Source organism: Falco peregrinus, chromosome 5 (genome assembly GCF_023634155.1).
Source record: "Falco peregrinus isolate bFalPer1 chromosome 5, bFalPer1.pri, whole genome shotgun sequence".
Taxonomy (NCBI): domain Eukaryota; kingdom Metazoa; phylum Chordata; class Aves; order Falconiformes; family Falconidae; genus Falco; species Falco peregrinus.
The window spans coordinates 47,978,149-47,994,494 of record NC_073725.1 but is presented as its reverse complement, the minus strand read 5'-3'; the positions used below and the strand labels follow the sequence as shown (position 1 = coordinate 47,994,494).

General features: G+C 38.6%; 1 protein-coding gene across 13 annotated transcripts in view; it reads right to left on the bottom strand.

Moving 5' to 3' along the window:
- The window catches only part of SVIL (supervillin), a 142,487-nt gene that overhangs the window by 100,740 nt on the left and 25,401 nt on the right, over window positions 1-16,346 (bottom strand). For 5 of the 13 annotated variants that reach the window (XM_055806463.1, XM_055806454.1, XM_055806465.1 and 2 more), the window contains exon 1: window positions 7,707-7,753. The exons of 1 other annotated variant lie outside the window; for it this stretch is intronic. In XM_055806463.1, the coding sequence (XP_055662438.1) occupies window positions 7,707-7,728 (22 nt within the window). In that variant the 5' untranslated portion in view covers window positions 7,729-7,753. Of the gene's footprint in view, window positions 1-7,706; window positions 7,789-12,262; window positions 12,352-16,346 lie in introns of those variants that run through there. 7 more of the 13 variants (XM_055806456.1, XM_055806459.1, XM_027781727.2 and 4 more) reach the window with 4 other exon arrangements.

Genomic DNA, 16,346 nt, shown 5'->3' with positions numbered 1-16,346 from the left:
AGTTTTAAACAGCTGAGTGGCACGACTCACCCTGCCCCAAATACTAACGAAACAATTGTTAAAACATCTGCAACTCCAATACTTGCACATATAAACTGACAGATGCATTTTGACAATATCAAAATTGCATCTGCCACAATTATATTTGTTGCATACCTTTAGGTATCTGTGTACTGACAATCAGAATATTTTAGTAAGTAGAGCTCTATAACCAAAACTTATTCTGTGCTGTTTTATAAAGTATAGGGTTTTCTACTAATTTTTCCCCAGTGATTATTTTGTAAGAAATGGAAGTAAGAAAACATGAGAAACCTCAACTTGAGAATTTGGTTATTGAAACCTGTAATGCAGCCTTTAAAGATTTGAGTTATAAAATGAAGTTTCCCATTCTGAAACACAACCTTCAGCTATGAACATAAAGACTCCTTCCTTGCAAAGCCAACCCTTACTATCCTATCAGCATGAAAGGATGGATGTTGAGCTGTTTTCAAAGTCAGCTTGTGCAATTCACACAGGTTTCACTGAGTGCAACTCAGGGAGTTGATGTATGTTTTTTGTTAGAAGTAGTTTTAGTATAAACTAACTCTAGTTAGGGTTAAGGCATGCAGTAAACTTTATTTCCCTCAACTTCAAAAGTTTATCAAGTTGCCCTGAAATATCAGCGCTTAATCTTTGAGTCTGTGTTCTATGCTCTGGATGGTTTGACAACAATAAGAAACACATCATTCAAGATTAGCTTTATTCACTGCAAAAAATAGCTACTTGTCTTCACAATGAAGATGAACAAAAAGTGAAATGCAGTGCTTCTGGAGCTACAACTGCCTCAGTTGTTCAGCTCCAGCTGCCTGTGTTAACAAATCAGGTAACTTTTTTTTATTGGAAACTGAAGGCAGGCAGGTGTTACAATGACTGACACCAAAGCCAAGAAAACCCAGGTCTCAACTCCCAGACCTAATTTGTGGTTACAGGGTTAGCATTACCAACCCTTAGTCACCTCTGGAGAGCCAATAGCTGCCTGAAACACTGCTTCCAGTAGGCTCTTACTTTGTGTTTGGGGCCAGTTGGCACTTAATGGAAATCGACATTGAAATACTGTCCAGTTTTCACACTAATAATAACATTTGGGGCAATTATTTTCTAAGAGGTAAAGAGTTATTCTAGCTGTCTCTGAGGCTTAACTGGGCTTCTTGTCTGAAAGGGCAAGATTGAAAATTTCACATGTGAAGCACATACGACTTACATATTCCCTAGATCATTTGGTGCAATTGTTTTGAAAGAGTAATCCACACTCCTCACTCCTTTCACAGCAAGCTAATAGGAGACGGTGCTAGCTTTGTTTTATTTTAGGGAATAGACAATAATTTTGTTTAAGGCTGATATGATGAAGCAAGAATGACATCCTGCAGGTCTTTGCTGACTGCCAAGAGTTTTACAGGTATCAGGAACATAAGGAACACATTTGGCAGTCATTAACTCCATGGAAGTATGATTAACTTCTCACAGTACTTCAGCATGCAATCTCTCAACTAACACCTGAACGGAGTTCCTTTGTAACAGACCACTAGCAACAGCATGGCAGCTTTTGGTGTCAAACGGCTCAGTTCTGTCAGGAAATTACACACTTCCTGCATAACTGTTTGATGGAGCCTCAAGTTGTTTTGGAAACATTATCTGGCCTTAGTTATTGTGACACATTGATGCTTCATGTCCAAGTTCATCATGATGCTTTTTTATATATCTGAAGAGAGACATGCCATTATTTTAATCCGGGTCTTTGAAATCTGACTTCACAGATTATATTTTTTTAACTCTGAAAACTGGCATCATAAGAGCAAAGACAAACTACCCATCAACTAAATCCAAATAAATCAGCAAAGACTTAATGCATAATTGCTGTACTCTCTCTACTGAAAGACTACCTTCAACACACCACCACTTGAGTAAGTGACATCAGAAGCATTTTTATCACCAGTTACCCAATGCATTCTTATCTGCTTAAGGCAGATACCAAACAGGACTTTTTTTTTTTCTCATTCAAAATCACAACCTTCCTATGTGTCTGTTAACTCTATAGGGTCTGGTTGGGAAAGTACCAAAACCACTGAGTTAATGAGAACATTGTGCACACTATTCCCTTCCATTATGCCAAATAGAGGCTTCTCTTTGGAGAAATGGAAGCCTATGCACTCAGCAAGAAAACACCCTGTTACTGCAAACCATTCCCAAGTTTTTGCCTCTTTAAAACTGTAGTGAAATTGCCGTGCAAAACAGCCAACACATTGTGGAAAAAACATGAACTCAAACAATGACAATTCAAACTAAATAAGCTTCTGCAATTTTTACCTATGTTCATCACATTAAAGGCTTCACAGACAAGAGCCAATCTTGTGCATGTGTTCTAAGGAAGGGAAATGATAATGCTGCATTTAAAAAAAAGCAAAACTACAAACCATAAATTCTACACGTTATTAAGAATGTTTTGCATAAACAAATGTACTAAGACTATATAAAGCTTTCAAACCGCTTAATCAACATAAATCTAAACAAGAGAGAAACCTTGGCTTATAACGTTTTACAATGTATGTAGGATAACGCACATACCCTTTCCACACAGAAAACTGGCAAAAGATTCCTCTGACCTGTCTGGAAATGTCTTGGTCACAAGTGGCTCAACTCTACCACCTCCGAGTCTACCTTGACTTGCTGTGAAGAAGGAACATGTACTACCATTTCACTTTCCCTCACGTAGATAGTTTTGGGGAGCTCTGTGTACAGTTACAGCATAATCTCTCTCCTCTGTATAAAATGTGAAAATGGCATAGCTAGATTAATACTCCTTGCCCGTCCCCACTACCTTTACCCTATATAAACTATTAAATACAAGCAATTCAGCAAAGAAATGCCAAGTACAAAGCTATAGTCCTTCTGAATAAAGCTCCTAGAAATCTGAAATCCTCCTTCCTACTGGAAGTTTTTGCCAAGAATGTAATTTAGCAATGCAATCAAGACAAAACAGCATTCAAAGAGGTAGAATTCATGCTTACATTGACTCACTAACCCCCAGAGAAGCAAGGAAGAAAGCTTACCAGTTCCAACAAGTTTAAGCATCCGCTGCACAAAGAGGAGTTGGTAGTGTTACTTCTCATTAATGAAAATGTTTCCTGCATCACACCCTTAGTGCATTTAAGCCTGAAACCCAAGTTAAGAGCTCTAAAAGTGTCTTCCTGCTCTTGTGCACACTGTGGGGTACCTAAGTTCGACATCTGATGTCTTTGTGGTCTGTTTTAAGGCTCTTAAGTAATTGACATCTTCTAACAGGTTTATAGGAACATAACACAGGCATGTTAGTGGAGCAATTTATGTCAACTTGCTTTTTAAAATGCAAGTAGCAAAGGAAAAAAATAATCAGATCATATAAAAAAGGATGCCTATTAAAAATACTAATTTTACTGGAAGCAATGTAAAAACAGTTTAAAGTCAGGTATCAAACTGAAGTACGCATCTGTTAATCAAAGACAAAAATTAACAGGCTATCTGAAAAAGGATATTGATCGGGCAGTTTCTTCCTAACCTTCACTGCCTCTGCAGGTAGGAGGATTCAATCTTCTATAAAATATGCAGATAGAAATCTAAATGTATATCTAACAAAGTCTGTGTCAGAAAGATTAAATATAGGGGGGTATTTCAATAAAATATTCCTATTTTTAAACTGACAAAGTAGTTTTTAAACAGTAACTCTTCAGATATGTTCCATCTTCTGGTATTCTCTAGGCTAAAACACAGGTTTATACAATTCAGAATTAAAACTCTATATCCATTTGACAGAGAAATACAAATTTATAATCCAAAGGAAATGGCAGATGGCCTTAATTGTTAGTTCCTAACAGGGAAACTGAAAAACAGAAAATTAATTTCCTTGGGAATGACACCATTCTTGTGTTTCTGGAGATTAAAATGCAACACCTGGAATATCCTTGAAGCAAGGAACCTCCTCTTTCCAGCCCCCTGCCCCTTATGCTCCTCTGCTTTAACAGCTGATACTGCTGCAGGAGAGGAAGGTAAAACAGTACCAGTAATTTTCACCTGTTGTGTCCTGGTAATTTGTAAAAATAAGAGAATGGGAAGTTGGAGGAAGCTTTCTCCAGAGCACTCCAAGTCTCAAAATACAACAGTTATCTAATGCAACAGTATTGACATGTTTTTATAGAACTTCTTAAAACACAAGAGAAAACTACTAATGAAAATTTTTGGTTTTATAGAAGTGTTCTGGTACTACTGCCACTAAGGTTAATGGATTAAAACTAAGACATCTCACACAAACAACCAGTGACAGGGCCTTCCATTCATAGCAGAATGAACTCATCCTCTAAGCAAAACCACGAGAATAAAAACACAAAATGCCTTAAGGAAGACTGAATGACTGGCATGCATAGGCTGGAATAAACCCACTCACATTTCAACCTGACAAAGTCACAAAGATTCTCAAACAACTGGCTCGAGCGACTGCATGCAAGCTCTCCGAATGAGGTGCTACTTACTTCAGAATCCAGTAAAAAATCCACTTGTCTGCCTTTACACAAGGGAGGAAAGAAAGTATAGATGCAGCAGAAGGGGTCAAAGTCTTCTCAAAATAGTTACTGATAATGCCTGAAGCTGTCTTTAGCCAGGTATTTAATGATTCTTGTTTTATAGAAGCTTCTCACTTCAGCTAAGATTCCTTTCCAAAGGACTTAACACTCACCCGCTAAGAAAACAGAAAAGTGACTTCACAAAAGTTACCAAATATCAACATGCAAGGCTGGCAAGTACGTGTGCAGTCAAGATGATTCAGATAAGTCAGATAAATTTAGAACAGCGCTTTCCTAAAAGCATGCGTTCACCAAATGCAGTAAATATGCAGGAGCTATATCCAAGAGCTGATTCCAAACATTAGAGCAAAAAATTTATTAGTGAAAATCTCCTTTTAAGAGTTCGCTGCCATCTGAAGGTCTCAGCAATGTTATTCCTTGATATGCCTTTAGTATTTCCATCCATCACTGGATTTATCCACGTAAAAAGCTATAGGCTCTCCAACCTCAGAGGACTAAACCAAATGCAGTGCGGCAACTTCACATAGGACCAACCTTTTATGGTTGGAACAGTACAGCTTTGATACAGCTAATCTACCATAAATAGCTCTTGAAACTCAGAAGGATCAAATCAGCTGTTGCAACAGTCCCAGCCTGTAGCAGCTTCAAATCCAATTATATTGTCAGCTCTATCTTGCAGCTCTCCTTTTTTCTTCCTTCATCCAAAACTTTTTTAGTTCTGCTCCTGTGAGAAACTAAAAGCTGCAAAGACAAATGCAGCCAAATAAAATGCATCTAATAAAAATTTGAAACATAAGCACAAGTATTCTTACAAATACCTTAAGGAACAGATATTTTATTCTGTTAAAAAACAGCTTAAGAATTTGATGCACATTAAAAAAAAATAAAAATCAGTGCTTACTTGTAAAGTAAACATACAATTTGAAATAAGCAAACAGTTCCAAGAACAGTAAGCTCAGCTTTAAAAGATAGGTGAAACTAAGCAGATAAACTTCACAGAGCACTATCTGTGTCCCAGATTAAGGCATAAGGCACTGAATTGCTTGTCTATTTTTTCTGTAACTTAAATACTCTTGAGAAGTACTAGAACTCATGTATCCTTGACTTACAATGTCTCCTCTCAGACAGTTAAAACCATTTTCCTGCTAAGAAGCTGAGAACTATAATTTAAGAATTCATAAGGAACTGGGAGCTTCCAGAATGTATGTTTATTAAACATACAAGTCAATATAACTCTGAAAATTACCACTAGGACTACTAGAGTGCAGTAATTCCTTGCAGTGACACTGTTCTGGAAAAAGACATAGGTTTGGAAACACAGGTGAGTAGCATTATGTTTATGGCTCATCTCAGTGCAAAGAAACGGCATACAATGCAAGTACAGAAGTATACGCAAATAAAAGATTTTTTTAAGCCATAAATTATTACCATCCAGCCTTTCCAACACAAAAAGTTCAGTTACTCCAGTGCAGTACAAGGACTCTGGTACTTCAAAGGGGAAGAAGTGTCTTGAGGGCAAAGCCTGGATCCGTATCTCCTGCAAGCACGTAAATCCTGAACATTGCCAAGGCATACTCCTATAATACCGGGCATAACATCTACCATCTAGGCATCGGTCCTTGTACAAGTAGGGGGAGAAGGGGATTGCTAATTGCAAACTGCTTTAAGAAGGGCCTGAAATTTGGCTCCTCTAGAAGCTATTCCGATGAAAGGGACAAATACAAAACCCATTCTCTTCCACCTCATGGAAAGTTGTCAGCCATATGCCATCCTACTCCTCCCTGATATTGTGTTAAATTTTATCATCTCAGTTAAAGGGCCTGGGTTTTAACTGATTTGCAAAGCATGTAACATACCTTGAACACAAAAAGAGTCACTGATTCCAATCTTGCCTACAAATGATGACAAAGCAAGTTCAATTAAGTGTGGGTGGGTTAAATGAAACAGTTTGCTATCTCCTCTAAATTGAGCATCATGAACCTAGCTGGGTCACCTTCTGGAAGTCTCAAAAAAGTCAAAGAACTGAAGAAGGCACAGAGTTTTCCCTTTAGGCCCTAGCAAATGCCCAACCAAATCAATTCAGATACACAGGGGACAGTGCCTTTCCATTAGCGTGGAGTAAACTGAGCATGTGACAAGTAGATAAAACAGACCAGCAAGATCTGCCTGAGTAAGTTTAGCACTTTGAACGCAGCTTGTAGAACTTGTTACATTATGCTTCTGTGGTGAAAAAAAAGTAGCTGAACCAACTGCTGACAAAAGTTCAACAGAGCTCTTAAAAATGCAGTAGGCATGCTTGCAACTGGTAAGAGAAAAAGCAGCCGTGAGCGTGCTGCCAGAGCACAACCACTGGTGCTTTATGCCCTATCCATAACCATTTCAAATCCAAGGTCTTTTATTACTGTGGAATTTGAAGGATGCGAGTTATGACATAGAAACACACTCCCTCTCAAGGAGGACTGGGATTGCACGTTTCTTTTATAGAAACCACTCTATATTCATTCTCCCTATCACACGAGGAACTATGTTAGATTTCACTTTCACACCTAATTAAAAAAAAAAAAAAAAAAAAAAAATTCTGTGTGTGCTTTTTTCACATAAACTTCCCTGGCTATAAACACAAAAAGCAGAACTGACTACCACAGAAATGCAGCTGTCTCTCCCTCTTCTTCCCCAACACAAAATCTCTGTAAACAGAGTAGCGAAAGCCCCAGCCAATACATTAGCTCACCGTGAGCTCTTTACAGCAAAAGTAAAATCTAGTATGCATCTTCCAGCGACTATCACCTCTATTACCAAAGAGAGTGAGACATCATGTACTTCTCAGGCCACACTTTCTGTCCCCATGAAGACAGAAGTACAAATTAACAGACACATTTTTAATACTGAGGTCTTGCATTGCAAGAGAGGGTATGTGATTCAATGAGTAACAGTCAAATAACACCAGTGTGATGCACAGTAAAGCACACACAGCCTGAGAAGTCTGGATTAAGCATGCATTTATTTAACAATTCAACTTCCCAGTTTACAGATATCTTCTTTTCAGCTGGGAAAGGGAGGAGAAGGAGAGTCTTCCCAGAAAAGACAGACAGAGAAATTTAATAAAAAGTGACTTACCAGCATCCATTGTTAGAATCATGACCCCACTTCTGTGTCCCAGGAAGCAGGAAGCCTTACCCATCCAGTGTATGCGAATGACTCAGAAGGACAGCATGGCTTTGTTTCAGCTTATATCTTCTAGCTCATTCACCCCTCCTCCCTCTCATGGGATAAAAGTGTTGCCTGTGCCTGGCTATCCCTATTGGCTCAGCTAGGGAACCACACTCATTTAGCATATTCAAGTTTCTGTGAGAGCCTAAAATGACCCACAGAGGATTTTTTCTTCATCTTAAAAAAAACCCCGACAACAACAAAAAAACTCCAAACACAAACACTTTTTGTCTTTCTGGGAGAACAAACTGTTCACTCTTCCACTATCAGATGCATACTATGGTTGGTGTTGTTGCCCCAGGGCCAAAAAATTCCCTGCACTCAGAGTAGAGTGTCAGGGAGGACAGTCCCACAGACTTCTGTTTGGCTACATGTTTTTGTGTCAAAACCTATGCCCTCCAACCCACCTTATCTTTAATGTAAACCCCCAAAACTAAGGATCTTCCAGTTTTCCAGGGATGATTTGCTCTTCCATTTTATTTTTAAATAAGCAAAACAGTAAAAGATTGCTGCATTTCTGAAGACAGACACCCAGACTCTACAGATTAAACTCTGCAGTGAGGAAGAAGTAAATTTTTTTTTGACCTGTAGGGTTCTCTAAATGTAATGACTGGTATAATCTTATATTCTGCCTGAAGAATTTAGAAAGCTGTTACAATCTATTTGTGAGCCCCCACTCCACTGAGATAATAAAGTGGCTGCAAATTCAGCACAGTGTAAGTGAAAAATCTATCTGATCAAGAGATATCACAACCCTTTGTTAACTTTGATCAAACCACAGGACAGCCTAAAAAAGCATCTGGAAGGAGAGAAGGTGGAGGAGGAGAGGAGTTTCTTTCTTTCTGCACTGCAAAATCCTTAAGAACCTGCAGTCATACCCTGAAAGGTGAATATTTGGAAAGACCTGATATCTGTACTTTAGGATACAGCAAACACAGTGAATGAAACACTGGTGTTTCCTGTCTCCAATAAGGGCTACCTTTTATAAATAAAGCGTGGACATATTAGGCTACTGTCTCACCATGTTAGTCACCACTAGATAACCTAAGATTCATAACTCTGCGATACAACCACAAGTGTATTTTGGAACTGTTGCTTGTGGTTGTGGAAATAAACAGAGTACTCCCTCTCCTCCCTCTGTTTTTAGAAAAGGTATCAGTTGCAAGTCTCAAACACCAGTATCTGCAGAGCCACTAATGAAGCTAGAATCCACAACTCAAAAGTAGTTAGCAAAAGCAGTACAACTGAGTCACCATTTCTCAGATTTCTTGACCTTCTCTTGCTTTGCATGGCTTCGCACCAACACTCTTGAGTTATTACAATTTGGGGGAAACAAAATATTCCTAAAGAAGAAAAATTCTAGACTTCCAGTAGGACACAGCAATAAAAGTTTTGGAAAGAGGCATGAGTATTTCAGATCCTAGAAACAAACCTGAAATCTTTCACTGAACGGAAATTAGGAAGAAATGTCCTAGGTGGCCAGGCTGCTCCTCAAAAGCCTTACTACAGAAAGAAGCACAAAGCATCAGAAAGGATGTCAGACTGAACAGATTATTGGTTTAATCCAAAATTTACAACTCTCCAATAGTCAGGATGCTGTTTTGTTGACCATAATAAATAGCTAAGGACATTTGTCAATAGCCCAGGCCACGTGCATGTTAAATTTCTGGGAGTGACATTGGACATAACTTCCTTTCTTACCAGGAATTATTAATTTGAAAAGCAATGCAGCAGTAAGGAAGATGATTTTGCACTCTCCCTATCCCACCCTTCTTCGTCTGGCAACATCTTTACTAAAATTTCCCAATGCTCTAAACAAACAAACAAAAAAGTCCATGACAACAAAAATCAAAGTTTTGGGTATGCCTTCAAGTAGTACAATCCCAAACCTGCAATGAACTGTAAGGAGAAAATAGCAAAAGAGTGGTCCTTACCACAAGGTAGAAGGTGAAGATAATGGTACACTTTCAAGCACAGCTGAGGACCTGACTCTCTGCACAAGATGCCAGGCTAATCCAACACTAACCCTTCCATCCCCAGGCAAAGTGAGGATAAGTAATATTGCCAGAGAACACTAGGCACAACAGGTACTATGCCAAATACACACATTTTAACAAAAGCCTTATCACACATTGTATAAGAGGAAACCCCTTTCAATAGGACGACATTCCCTGTAAGCTTGACTTCTGCAAGAAGTCTAGTACTACTGTTCTGTAGCAGTAAAGTGTGAAATTTCAAGCACACTGCTCCCAAAACCGAAAAAATAATAATATTCTGGGTCAGCAAGAGATTGTGAGGTATGACATGGCATTGTTTTTTTAATTGGTGAAAGCATTAATAGTTCAGCTTATAAAGTATTCAGAAAAGTAGTTGAATTGAAACCATAGAAGAAGGGCATAGTCTTATCGACATCTGAGAAAATAAATAGGAAACAATTGGTTTTGCCTTTATCCTCAGAAGGGCGAGGGATTAAGTTTGTGTCCAGGTTAGGGAGAACATAGCACAGGTGTTCAACATGTGATATTAACCTGAAGGATACTGCTTAATTGATGGGGATTTATAAAAACTGGGCATCCCCTATGTTTCAATTTTATCCTAGAAACGGTAGAAATGAAATAATGTTTCATGTAATTTAATATCTTAATTTTATAACACTATATAATATATATAAAATAAATTGATAAATTAAAAATTAAAATATTTGTATTAATAATAAGTATATTATAATTATATATTATTATCATATACAGGTAGTATATGATAAACAGTATGCTGCTAGCAAAGCCAACACACTGTAAATTAAAAAAGAACCAAAATATCTCTTCAGAAATTGTGGCTACTGTGATGATATGAAAAGACAGTATCTCATCCTCATGGATTTTAGTTGTTGATTTTAAATACAGACAGAATACCCATTCACATGGTTTGACAGCATCATCTCTTGAAGGTTACAACCATTTAATGGTGATATATACTGAGAAGCAAGTTCAGCAAGAAACCCTCTGGAGGCTTGACTTACTTGAGTCTTTGCTGGAAGAAGTTCTTTAAGTACACATTACCCTTAAAAACTTAAATTGACACGACTCTTCAAAGAATTTTCAGTACACGCTTTAGTCTTGCAAGAACAGGATACTTCTGCTCACCTTCATTAAATTATTCACTGACAGAAAGTATACAGCTAGTAACTGTGATGTAAATACACTTGCTCTAAACATTTTTGGAGGAGACTGCAAATGCTTTAATGCAAAATTGTCAAGATCCAATCAATTTTTTGCATGACCATGCTCCAAACCCAAATTTTTGGGAATCAAGATAAGGTTTCCCTTTTCTACTACAAGCCCTTCCAACTTTTCAAGCTCTTGAGCACATGTAAGAGTAGGCACTATCCCCAGTCCCCCACTTTATTTTTTTATTTAAATAAGGTGTTGCAAACAGCAAAATAAGCTATTATTCAAACTTCCACTTCTTACATTGTGTCCCCCCAGCCTTCAGAAGTTATGGCAAGTTGCAAAGAAAACAGTTCTGACATAATTTTGGGGCAACAACTGACACAGTGCCTACCATAGCTCCGAGGAAAAAACATAGGCTATGCGTGGTGACAGAACTAGTAGGATGACAGCTGACAGCTCTTTCCAGGTAGTATGGCCAGAATTAAACATGAGTTCTGTTCTAGGAAAGTTAAGAGATAGATCATCTATATATTATTTTTCTGATACAAACCAGTGAGATCTTCCTGATCATTTCCAAAAAATCACATCTCTCCACTCACAAAATTACCCAAGAGCAACATTAATCCAATGCGCTACACAATTTATGGGAGCTCTGCCTTTATGGGACTGACAGAACCTGCTACACAGACTTACAAAAAATGTCCCTTTTGTTCTTTGTTTGTGTTTGCATTGGGAAATGCTTTCCCATAGCCAAGAACTGACAAAAACTGAATCAAATCAAACCCAGAAATTATCAGCAGAAGTCTGCAGCATGAAGAGCGGGTAACATGAAAGGTAGACTACACATATGTAAATAATGAAAATCCTACATTTACAGGGATTGTCCATAGTCTAGAATGGCTGAAGCTATTTAGTTACACAATTGGAAGAGGAAATGCTAGAAAGGTTGGAACAGGGGATCCATCTCAGCTGCCTGCTGCCTTCAGTGCATACTGAGGTGAAGTTTTGGGAACACTTATTGTCACTTTCATATTGAATAACATTTCTTCTTAAAGCAGCATTAGCATCTCCTAGGTATTCAAATACCATCCAGCTTTTCTGAAGGTCCTAAAGGGTACTCTGGGATCTTAGCTATTATACCACTGCATTTTATTAATGCTACATATGTACCATGAGGCACACACAGATTCTTCTTTAAATATTTGATACAAACAACTGCAGAAAGAAAAGAAGAAAAACAACAACCCATAGTTCTTGGTTCACATCCACATTCATTTTTCAGCACAAGCTCACCTTAAATTCCAAATATCCAGGCCTGACCCTCTAGGCAGATATGCATCACCATGTCCAAGTGGCTCACAATCCAAAAGGCAGTCCTCCTCCTACAACAAAGTAAGTAAAAAAAAGTATATATACAAAAAAGTATAGGTAAGAACCACAAATGCACATCCCAGGGTATGAAAAGAACTTCAGATCTACCAGGCAGCTGCACAAACGGGATGACCTGACTGACTACAGGGAATGAAGCAGTTTAGAGTATATTGACCACTCATATAAACAAGATGTTTACCACAAGCAACAGCACTTTTCAAAGCCCAGCTACGAATGCACTGTAGCTATATTGACAGGGAAAGAGAGGCCTTGCAAGTCTGCTAGGAACCCCAAGGAACTTGACCTTTCAGTTATTAGTCTGAGCCTTTAACAGGAGACACATTCTTGAACTACCAATTTCTCTAGAAATGCCGAGCTTTCACTTAGCCACCTCACACGAAGTAGTCTGTATTACACATTTCAGTAAGGTGAAGCAGCAATGAAGATAACAACAGATCAGCAGCATATACCAAAAAAACTACTACCCTCAAAATCTTTAATTTTAAACACTAGTGGATACAACTGGAAGAGCCATCTGTCTTCCTAGAACCACAGCAATCAGGAGACAGACCTAAGACCTCTCCCTGAAGAGAGCACTTGACCTGTCAAGAAAGTCCAGTTCTGCAGACAACATCTGCTACATGGCTTGTTTATTGATCCCCACACCTTGAACCACAACTGCTTTTATTTTCTTCTTTGGCAAATACAAAACATCTCTAGCTCTGCCTACAACACTGTTTTCCCACAGGGTGATTTAATCCATGTGGAGATTCATGCTGATGCAGTATCCAAGTCAGGCTGTTTCAAACTAGCTGAATTACCCAGCACCACATTGTCATTAAAGATGCCAGGCCCCTGAACTCATAAAAACTCACAATAATCAACTACTGTGACTTGTTACCTCTATTCTGTGCCACCAGTGCAGTTGATTCGCTCCACAGAGCAGTGAAGAGTTCACCAATGCAGACCTGAACTCCATGGAACAGTCTGCTGTTAAACGGATTATTGTCTCTCTCTCCTGTAATATAGCTGATAGCCAGAACAACATTTTTACTCTTCCAGGGTGCGATTCAGCTCACCTGTATATATTTTTAGGTGCCAAACACACTGCTTTCACTTTCACAGCAGCTTTATTAAACTTCCTTTTTAATCTATTAAGAGGCACAAAATGAAGTCATGATATCCTATGTGACCAGAGCAACAACTGCTAAGAGCAGTCAGGCCACTGCTCTGCTTCCACTGCAGCTGCTGGACGTGTCAGACACTAATAACAGTATCTAGAGAAGAGGTCAAAACAAAAATAATTAATTGAAAAGACTGAAAGATAGATAGGACGGGGATTTTGCCCAAGTTAGGAAGAAATCTGATTTTAGAAGACAAGCAAACCTCCAAAGATAGACTACATTAGAGTCAATAGAACAGAAGAGGCAGCAACTCAGTCTTCTCCCTAATGTTATGCAGCCATTCACAAATTTTAACTAAGCCAGTTTTTACTGCCTACCCACATTTATCTTAGTATTTAAGGCAGGAAACTAGCTACAGTTCCCAGAATATGGTAAACCACATACTATTGTTTTCCCATTTTCAATTTTCATTCACCTCAGATGAGCATTCCTGCTCTTTGGAAGGGTAAATGAGTGGGGACTCACTTCATCCTGGTAGGAAAATTGAAGAAAAAAAGAAGGTCAGCAAGGGGTAGTTGAAAGAAACTAGTTTCTCCACCATCACATAATGCTCAGTCTCTAAATTCCTTCTTGCTACTTAACTGTAGGGCTGCCTAATTCTACTGTTTCTACCTTCTTCCTCTTCATATATTAACATTTTAAAAAGACAGAAAAGGAAGGATTTGAAATCCAACTATAGTTATGGTCAACTACTTCACAGGTTTCCTGGAAGCCACTGTGAGGTGGGAATAGACAACATTTACAACACACAGCATATGCACTGCCACTATCCCACTAGTGTATTTCATTATTTCTTTTTTAGCAAATACTACATTTATGTACTGGATCAAGAGAAAGAACACTGTGGTGCTGCAGTTTTGAAGGCCTGTGGCTTTGAAGCCTGTCAAAGTCTACCCTTTTAAAGGAACCTTGAATATCTGGTGTGAATTGAACTGTCTTGACAGGGTCTTTTTATATTTGCCTATGTCACTATATTCTATACAACCCTCTTAGTGTCAGAAGTTTTACGAGAAGTTTTGGCAAGAAGACAAGATGAGACAAACACAAGGCCTAACAAATACAGAGCACCTACCAGGGAACATTTGAGATTGAAACCAAAATGTGAAAGCTGGCAAGTGAATTCCAACCTTTTAAAGAATGACCTTAGCTACGATTTTTTGCACTCTCTCTCCAGTTCATCTGAGAAGTGTCTGGCAAGCCACTTGAACCGTGTATCTGATAACTCCCACTTTTTGAGAGTTTAGAACAAAAGCAGGAAAAGACACTCCAAATACTAATTTTTGCCTTTTTGATGGACTCTGCTTTATTACACAATAGATAGGTCCTGGAATCAGTCAGTACATCAGGAAGGAAAGACAGACATCAAAATATCATTTGGATACTTGAAATTATGAACTAGAAAGAGGGACTAGCGTGTAATCACTTCTGTTTACCTACAAAGATCCATCATTTTTGATCCAGGATAATAATCAAACTTACAGTTATTCTAGACAAAGATTCTGCTGGATGCAGGGAACATCAATATTTGGATTAATTTTAACACCTGACAGCTGAACCAGGAAAGATTGTTACTATGTGCACAGCAGACAGAAATACAGCTCCCCTGCAAGAATCCGCAGTGACCCATCAGGTTATTCACTAGGCTAGCTACAGGACAGCTACAACAGCTTCTCTTCTTTAAGATAAGCTTCATAGATCTGGAGGTCTTACGTGCAGAACAGACTTTAAAGACTTTCACTGAAACAAATTAAGGTTGCATTCCTCCAATGTCAAAAGGACAGGAAAAGGAAATAAATTTTTTGGATGTTTTATTTGTTGCTTAATGACTTATATCACACCAGTTCTGCTAAGCCATTGCCTTCTCATGGTCCTCAAACCCAACCCAAGAAAGCCTGAGACCAAAACTTAGAGATGTTTTGATAAGGCCCCATTCTGCAAAATTCTTCATTTCTTACAGAGGATAAAAAAAAGAACAAAAAACATACAGTCTGGGAAAACCTGGGAAAGAGGTAGAGGAGTGCAACTTCCCTGTGAAGCCAGGAATCCTCACAGGGAGTTCGATTAAACCAGAGTCTAACACCTCCTTCATGCTATCTCAACTGAGGTGTCATCCTTCTTGATGCTCCAGAGTCATGTAACAAAACATACTGGGCAGCAGCCAAGTGCAAAGGAGGTTTTCAGAATGCTGGTTATGCTTTTACAGTGTCCCCTCCCCTTTCCACCTCACCAAAAAGAAAGGCCAAAAAGAATTTTCATTGGTCCAGGTCTCTCTTGAACACTCGGAAAAAACACTTAGCAGCACAATTCAGCTCTACAAACCTCTATATTGGTGCTAGCTGGTATAAACTCTTAATATCCCATGATCTTATTTTCCTTGTTTTCAAGACATTTCAGAAGAACCCTACAGAAATGTTAACAGCATAGAGGCACTTTTGTTTGTAGCCAGTTCTCTTAGAAAACACATTCAAGAGTGCAAATCCACCCTGCTGTTACTTTTTCCTATTCCACCATCTTACTTAAATTGTCATTTGTGATGTGATCTGCTCCAGTCAGCAGGACTCCTCCAGTGCATTTCTCTCCCATTTGACCTCACATAACACTGTCATAGTTTGACCCTCTGTTCCAGACCCTCTGCCCAATGATGTTTTCAGAAACAATCTGGTTTTGTACATTCCAGATGTTTAAAGAAATTACTTTTCTGGACAACTGAAGAACACCTGCAGAGGAAACAATCTCTACGTGTATCATGATAGAATCATGTCTGACTGTGCTTCCCTCAACACCCAAAAGTGCAGCCATTCACCTGGAAGTTACCAGTTCAG